Source organism: Carlito syrichta, unplaced genomic scaffold, assembly GCF_000164805.1.
Source record: "Carlito syrichta isolate Samal-C Ts95f unplaced genomic scaffold, Tarsius_syrichta-2.0.1 Scaffold308201, whole genome shotgun sequence".
Classification (NCBI taxonomy): Eukaryota; Metazoa; Chordata; class Mammalia; order Primates; family Tarsiidae; genus Carlito; species Carlito syrichta.
In genome coordinates this window covers 166,560-175,376 of record NW_007252297.1, presented here as the reverse complement: position 1 = coordinate 175,376, position 8,817 = coordinate 166,560, and the positions used below count along the sequence as shown (strand labels likewise).

The 8,817-nt window shown below is 48.6% G+C and overlaps 1 protein-coding gene across 1 annotated transcript in view; it reads right to left on the bottom strand.

Moving 5' to 3' along the window:
* Window positions 1-8,817, bottom strand: part of SLC7A7 (solute carrier family 7 member 7) — a 41,373-nt gene that overhangs the window by 30,160 nt on the left and 2,396 nt on the right. The window contains exon 2 of the mRNA XM_008065278.2: window positions 4,282-4,825. Coding sequence (XP_008063469.1) covers window positions 4,282-4,780 — 499 coding nt within the window. The 5' untranslated portion in view covers window positions 4,781-4,825. The remainder of the gene's footprint in view (window positions 1-4,281; window positions 4,826-8,817) is intronic.

Here is an 8,817-nt window from a genome sequence, read left to right as displayed (position 1 = left end):
GGTAGCGCATGCCTGTAATTCTGGTTACTTGGAAGGCTGAGGCGGAAGGATCGCCGGAGCCCAGCAGGTCGAGGCTGTGGTGGCTGGGAGCAGCCACTCCACTCCAGTCTGGGCCACAGAGTGAGACTCCAACTCAAAAATAAATAAATAAAAATAACAATCAATACCTTACACTTGAGTCATGATTTATGGGTTTGTTTGTTTTTTACCCCTGGACCCAGGTAATCCTCTAGCCTCTGCCTCCCAAAGTGCTGGGATTATAGGCATGAACCACCACACCCAGCTGATTTACGATTTTCACTGAATCTCATTCAGTAATCTGGAAATAAACACTCACTGCACCTTGCCTAAGGTCATACAGCTATCGAGCCCAACCTATAACACAAGTCAGTTGCACGTTTCACTCTACCAGAGTTGTCTCAAATCTATGCCACAAATCCACGCACAAAACTCCGTGCTGTTTACTCACTGGGGAGCTCTACAGACTAATCATATCTACAGCTACTTTGCACACAAGGTATACAAACGTGTGAATGTGTACAAGGTATACAAAGGTTTGAGCATGTTCTCTATACCCAAATTAGAAGCAGAAAATTAAAAAGGGGTACTGGTAGAGGTAGGTACAATACCAGAATCAAGGAACAACAGCTGCCAGAGATGACACAGACAGAACTCATAAAAGAATAAAGATTGAAGAACTAAAGTCAGACCAGAAATTTGAGGCCACCAAGGAAGCAAACATCTTTCCCTCCAGCATGGCCTGGGAAGGCCTTATAGTCATATAAGAATTGAGATGTGCAATCGTAATCCTAAGTCACCAAAAGGAATGTCAAATTATGAAAGCAAGCAAACATGTTATTGATTTTAAAGAGATTTCAGTGAAGATGCTTAAAATAATAGAATTTGCCAGGCACAGGGGCTGAAGCCTGTAATCCCAGCACTTTGGGAGGCCAAGGCAAGAGGATTGCCTGAGCCCCAGGGTTTGAGATCAGCCTGGGCAATTTGGTAAGACCTTGTCTCCACAGTAAATCAGAAGATTAGCCAGGCATGGTGGCACATGTCTGTAGTTCCAGCTACTTGGAAGGCTGAGGCAGAAGGATTGCCTGAGCCCAGCAGGTCAAGGCTGCGGTAGCCATAAGCATGCCCCTGCACTCTAGTCTGGGAGACAGAGTGAGACTCCAACTCAAAAAAAAAAAAAAAGAAGAATTCTAGTGCTTAAAGGAATGCAGCCATCTTGGAAATATGTCTGAGATGGAATGATCCTTCTCTACATAAGATATGTAATTACATACCTGAATTGGAGGGTGCTCCAAGACCAACAGATCCTAAAATTAGTTTTGCAAGTAAAGCAACCTACCAGACCATCTGCACCCTTGCAAGAGAAATTACAGATCACATTTAAGACCTCTGGGGAAACCCCCCTCTTGTAACACAAGGCAGTGTTTTCCACCCATCCCTGACTATTGCCACACATGACAAACATCCCAGATGCAGAGAAAAGCCAATGCAGTGGCTCACACCTGTAATCCCAGCAATTTGGGAGATGGAGGCGAAAGAATTGCCTGAGCCCAGGAGTTTGAGATGAGTCATACTCATGGACAGTAAGACACAAGAGGACACCACAGAAGACAGCCAGTTCTCTGCACAACAGTAAAATCAGGGAGGTTAGAGAGAAAGCTGAGAAGTAAATAGGGTAACAGAGAAACTAAAAGAGAAAAAGATACAAGCTTTTTAGAGGAATGATCCAGTAAGCAATTGCACCTAGTGCAAAATTTCTGCACCTCAACGCTGCTGCTAGGGCAGCACGGCCTCAAACCGACAGAATGTCTGAGCTTCTTCAAAGCATCTCCAAGGTTCTAGGGACTCTCAGGTTGGAAGAGCATTCTTCAAGAACAGAGCACCTGAGGGATGGGGTTTCTCAGCACCTCCAACAAGGTTCTGCTGAATATACAGATTTGAATAATAATTTATTTATGAGATGGAAAAAAAAAATCAAGGAGGATTGAAATGAGTTTTAAGAATCTAGCCAGGTTCGGTGGCTCAGCCTGTAATCCCGCGCCTTTGGGAGGCTGAGGTGAGTGGATTGCCTGAGCCCATGGGTTCGAGGCCCGCCTGGGCAGGCGAGACCTCATCTCTATAATAAACCCAAAAAAAAAAATTAGCCGGGCGTGGTAGTGCGCACCTGTAGTTCCAGCTACTTGGAAGGCTGAGGGGGAAGGATCGCCGGAGCCCAGCAGGTCGAGGCTGCGGTGGCCAGGAGCGGCCACTGCACTCCAGTCTGGACAACAGAGTGAGACTCCAACTCAAAAAAAAAAGAATCTAGCCCACAGAAATACTCATGCAAGTGCAAAAGGATATTCACTGGAGTGTTATCTGTAAGACTCAAAAACTGAAATCAATGTGCAAGGCCACTAACAGAGGACTGGCTAGTTAAATAAACTATTATGCATCCTTAAAATTAACACGTTACGGCTAGAACCTGTAATCCCAGCACTTTGGGAGGCCGAGACAGGAGGATTGCTTGAGCCCAGGAGTTCGAGACCAGCCTGGGCAACGTAGCAAAGCCTCACCTCTACAATAAATAAAAAATTAGCCAGGCGTGGTAGTGCACGCCTGTAGCTCTGGCTACTTAGAAGGCTGAGGCAGCCGGGCTCAGTGGCTCAGCCTGTAATCCCGCACCTTTGGGAGGCTGAGGTGAGTGGATTGCCTGAGCCCACAGGTTCGAGACCCGCCTGGGCAGCGAGACCTCATCTCTACAATAAATCAAAAAATCAGCCGGGCGTGGTAGCGCCTGCCTGTAATTCCGGCTACTCGGAAGGCTGAGGCGGAAGGATCGCCGGAGCCCAGCAGGCTGAGGCTGCGGTGGCCGGGAGCGGCCACTGCACTCCAGTCTGGGCGACAGAGTGAGACTCCAACTCAAAAAAATAAAAAATAAAAAAATAAAAAAATAAAAAAAAAAGAAGGCTGAGGCAGAAGGATTGTGGGAGCCCAGCAGGTCAACAATAGGGTGGCCGTGAGTATGCCACTACACTGTAGCCTGAGCAACTGAGTGAGACTCCAATTCAAAAAATATTATTATTATAAATTAAATAAAAATAGTTAATTAAAAAGTAGATCTGTAAGTAGAAAATATGCCACTAACATGGGGAGGACATGCACACTGTAAAATTATATGTAGAATAGAATGATCCTATTTTTGTAAAATAACAAAACTACATCTTTTGAAGGAAGAAAAAAAAAAATCAGTGTGCCTATAGTCCCAGCTACTCAGGAGGCTGAGGCAAGAAGATTGTTTGAACCCAGGAATTCGAGGCTGCAGTGAGCTATGATGGCAACTCCAGGCAGGGTGACAGAGCAAGACCAGGTCTGTCACCAAGTTGGAGTTTCACTCTGTTGTTCAGACTGGAAGGCAGTGGCATGCTCACGGCCACCGCAGCCTCGACCTGCGGCTCAAGCAATCTTTCTGCCTCAGCCTTCCAAGTAGTTGGAACTACAAGCATGTGCTACCACGCCTGGCTGATTTTTTATTTATTGTAGAGATGAGGTCTCGCCAAGTTGCCCAGGCTGTTCTCAGACCCGTGAGCTCAGGCAATCCTCTCATCTCAGTCTCCCAAAGTGCTGCAATTATAGGCTGGGATTAAAGAGACTGCCTGACCCAGCCAAAGTCTCTCTAAAAAAAAGCCAATGCAGTGGCTCACTCCTGCAATCCCAGCAATTTGGGAGGTGGAGGTGAAAGGATTGCCTGAGCCCAGGAGTTCGAGACCAGCATGGGCAATTTAGCAAGACCTCATCTCTACAACAAATCAAAAACTTAGCTGGGCATGGTGGCACGCTCCTGTAGTTCCTGCTACTTGGAAGACTGAGGTGGAAGGATCATCAGAGTCCAGCAGAGTGTGCCACTGCACTCCAGCCTGGGCAACAGAGTGAGACTCTGACTCAAAAAAATAAAATCAGGATAAGCATACAAACTACTAATAATGTTTTAACATGGGAATGTGAGGGAAAGGTGAATTCTTTTTTCTTTATTTCTTTATTATTTTTTTAAGCCGCCCACCTCAATCATTTAATGGTTTCTTCTTTTTTTTTTTTTTTGTTACACTGTGGTAATGTTTGCATTTCCACACAAAGTATACATTAGTTTAACAACAACTACACACACACATACATATAGGTGTTGCCAGAGGCATTCCCTTCCATCTCCATCTCATTCCCTAACTGGATACACATCCCAGCCTCTGCCCAGTCCTCCATCCCACCACCTCCGGCCCCAGCCCCACTTACAGATGCAGGCAGCGGCCAGCAGGCGACCGGCAGCATAGGGAGCAAAGCAGCTCGGGAAGACAGGCTGCACCATGTAGTTGGCAAAGGTGATGGCAATGATGGCCTGGCTGGTAGGCTCAATGATGAGCAGGGAAGTCCAGAGTCTGATGAAGGCAAGGAATCCCCCGAAGGCCTCCAGGATGTAGGCATAGCTGGCCCCAGACTTCTTAATGGTGGTGCCCAGTTCCGCATAACAAAGGGCCCCAAAGACGGAGAAGAGACCCCCGACAGCCCAGATGACCAGGGAGAGGCCAAAGGAGGCACTGTACATGAGCACGCCCTTGGGAGAGACAAAGATGCCCGAGCCGATCATGTTCCCCACAATCAGGCACACTCCGTTGAGTAGTGAGATCTCCTTCTTCAGCATTACCTGCTCAGGCCCTGGGCTGGCCCCGTCGCCCAAAGAGGAGGCATCCGCTTCATGCTGAGAGGCCGCCTCATACTTGGTACTGTCAGGCATTGTGGAGCAGGAGAGGAAAGCCTTCACCAGCCTCCTGGCATCGCCCTCTAGGGAAGAAAGATGGTGATATATAGTGGATGGTTGGCAACTACACAGAACCACTGCCTACCCCCACAGGGGCCAGTATCACGGGCAGCCCACCCACCACTACAGAGACCTCTCATTGCTTCCCACCTCCAAGTAACTCTGTTCCAGCTGGCTCATCCAAACGACCCCAACTTGAGTTTTGGTTTTTCTTTTTTTGAGTCAGAGTCTCGCTGTTTCACCCAGGTTGGAGTGCAGTGGCACACTCACAGTCACCGCAGCCTTAACCTACTGGGCTCAGGTGATCCTTCCGCTTCAGCCTTCCAAGTAGCTGGAGCCACAGCCATGCACCACCATGCCGGGCTGACTTTTTGATTTATTGTAAAAATAAGGTCTTGCCATGTTGCCCAGGCTGGTCTTGAGCCCTTGAACTCAGACAATACTCTCGCCTCTGCTTCCCAAAGTGCTGGGATTACAGGTGTGAGCCACCACACCCAGCCTGAATTTTTTTTTTTTTAAGAGACTGGGTCTCTGTCGCCCAGGCTGCAGCACAGTGGCATGATCATAGCTCACTGCATCCTCAAATTCCTGAGTTCAAGCAATCCTCCCATCTCAGCCTCCTGTGCAGATGGGATTATAAACGTATGCCACCGCACTAGGCTACCAACTTGAATTTTTAAGGGAAGGAACTCATTCCCCAAAGAGAAAGTACCTGTCTTCCTTCCTCTTTCCAGCTTACCAAATAGAAAACGAATTCCAGGTTCTATCTGAGCCTGAGTTTTCAGCCTTACCCCAGAACAGTCTGTCTTCCCTTCAGTTTCACTTCAGCTACCACTTAAGCTGAGATGCAACTTAAGGAACCAACCTTGCAAGCAGATAATCTATGGTATCACTTCACAACACTGCTCTTTTCCCCACAGGCTCTACCTAAGGCAAAACTTAAGGCTTCAAGCTGGGCTTGGTGGCTCAGCCTGTAATCCCGCACTTTGGGAGGCTGAGGTGAGTGGATTGCCTGAGCATGGGTTCAAGACCCGCCCGGGCAACTTGGTGAGACCTCATCTCTACAATAAATAAAAAAATTAGCCGGGCATAGCGGCGTGCGCCTGTAGTTCCAGCTACTTGGAAGGCTGAGGCGGAAGGATCGCCGGAGCCCAGCAGGTCGAGGCTGCGGTGGCCGGGAGCGGCCACTGCACTCCAGCCTGGGTGACAGAGTGAGACTCCAACTCAAAAAAACAAACTTAAGACTGCAGAGAGCTCCTGGAAACCCACAATCATCGCCCCACTCAAGGAGCACCCCTTAACCCTTAGCTGAGATCTTCTGCCCTGGCAATGCCCAAGCAGCACACCCCACCCTGAAAGAAAACATGCTGTTCTTCTCTTCACTGTTTTTCCTTTCCCAGATATCTCTCCCAGTCTCTGGTATTCCAGGCCTCCTACCATAAACCCTTCTCATTAGCAGAGTCGCACCACCCAAAAAAGTATGAATGGGAGAAAGGTGATCCCAATGAACAGCAGAACCTAGAGATGACTAAAGGCAGCTAATGACTACACCCCACCCCGGAGCTGCTGCTGGAGAAGTACCACCCAAAGCCTAGGCAAGGAAACAACTGAAGCCAGCGGCAGATGGTGGGAACACAGAGCCCAAGACAGCGGAGAGGAGCACGGGAGCCGCGAGCCAAGATGGCAAGTGGAAAGATACCAGGGCAAGAGGCGCTCGGGAGAGAAAGAGATTGGACAGAGCAGAGCAGCCAAGAGAGGGGTTAGTTAGCAAGGTGAGTGGGGGTGAAGGGACAGCATGGGACACAAACTCACTCCCGCCCTGGGTACAGTCAGGGAGAGACGTGCCTTCTAGGATCCGTGGTCCAACGCTCCTCCTTTCCAGCCAGCGGTAAAAAAGAAGGCCGACAAATGCCTATGAATTTAAGTCCAGGCGTGTGGAGGGGGTGAGGCGGCAGCAAAGGAAGGGATGAGGGAGGAGGAAAGGAGTGTTAAGCAACCTTCTGAGTCCAAAGTTCACTGGCTCTTCACATCTGCAAAAGGGGCAGCTAGGAGCTCTTGGCTCAGCACTTTCTGTGATAAGAAGGCGCTCTCTCAGGAATCTCCTTTGTCAGCTCTGCTCTGGGACTAGGGGCCCAGAAGAAAGGACGGCTGGGGGGCAGTTTCTGTAGCCCTGAGGAAGCTGTCCCAGAGCGAGTTAACTGAGGACAGGCCAAGAAGGAAAGCACAGCAGTCTGCCATGCCCCACCCTGGCCTCTCTTCTCTCTCACCCCAAGAACTTAAGAAAGACAGAAAAGTTGCACAGTGTGTGACACAAAGGCTTATTCACATGCTGAGATTAGAGGAAGTGTAAGAGCAGTCCCCACACCCCATGACTGGGCGTCCTAAGAGGAGAACTCTGTACACTTCTTCACGTAGAGAGATGGGTGACGGGTGACTGCCCCAAGCTTGGGCCATTTCCCCAAAGTCTGAGGCTCAAATGACTTCAAAGGAAACATGGTCAAGAGATCAAACCTCTGACCCCATCCCCACCTGACCCATGTGCCCTTTTTTTAATTTAGAGGTGTGTGGGATGGGGTCTCCATATATTGCCCAAGTTAGTCTCTCACTCTGGTCTCAAACAATCTTCCTGCCTCAGTCTCCCAAAATTCTCAAATTTCAGGTGGGATTACAAGCATCACCACCACAGCCTGTCAGCCCTTTCATCCTTAAAAAAACATACAGCCTCTGGGAGGCTGAGGTGAATGGATTGCCTGAGCCCACGGGTTCGAGAACCACCTGGACAAGCAAGACCTCATCTCTACAATAAATCAAAAAATTAGCCGGGTGTGGTAGCGCGCACCTATAGTTCCAGCTACTTGGAAGGCTGAGGCGGAAGGATTGCCAGAGCCCAGCAGGTCGAGGTGGCAGTGGCCGGGAGTGTGCCACTGCATTCCCATCTGGGTGACAGAGTGAGACTCCAACTAAAAAAAAAAAAAAAAAATACAGCCTGTAATCCCAGCACTTTGGGAGGCCAAGGCGAGTGGATTGTGTGAGCCTGCAGGTTCGAGACAAGCCCAGGCAACTTGGTGAGACCTCATCTCTACAAGAAGTCAAAAAAATTACCCGGGTGTGGTAACACGCGCCTGTAGTTCCAGCTACTTGGAAGGCTGAGGCAGACGGATCGCCAGAGCCCAGCAGGTCAACGCTGGGGTGGCCTTGAGCGTGCCACTGCACTCCAGCCTGGGTGACAGAGTGAGACTCTGACTCAAAAAAAAAAAAAAGAAAACGTACTAGGGTCAGGAGAGGTTGGTCGCTCAAGTCCGTAATCCCAGCACTTTGGAAGGCCAAGGCGAGGATTGCCTGAGCCCAGGGGTTCGAGATCAGCCTAGGCAACTTCGTGAGACCTCATCTCTATAATAAATCAAAAAATTAGCTGGGCATGGTGGCGTGTGCCTATAGTTCCAGCTACTTGGAAGGCTGAGGCAGAAGGTCGGGGCTGCGGTCGCCATGAGCGTGCCACTTCACTCCAACCTGAGCGACAGAGTGAGATTCCAACTCAAAAAAAAAGAAAACATACTGAGGGGACAACCCCTTCGGGTCCCATCCCAACGTGGGAGCTTTTCTGTCCTCTCAATAAATCCTGCTTTCTCAAAAAAGAAAAGAAAAGAAAATATACTGAGATCCTTGCGATAAGCATAAATTCCTATAAACACCTTCCCCAAATACAAGTTAACTTCACTTTCCTAATAATATGAGGAAATAAGATTTCACTGAGCTATACTGGACAGACAGGCCCAGAACAGGAGAAGGAGGCTGAGCATTTTTTGGAAATCACATGGTTTATTCCATCTTTATAGTCTACTTTAAACCTGGCATTCTGGGTCTCTTTTACCAAGGGAAATACTACTTGTTCTGAAATTCAGTTGTCTGTTCCTTCTCACAGCCCTTCTAACCCTCTTTGGTTATTCTACAACCAGAGAACAGAGATCTAACATTCCCTGGGAGATTTTTTTTTTTTTTTTTTTTTTTTGAGT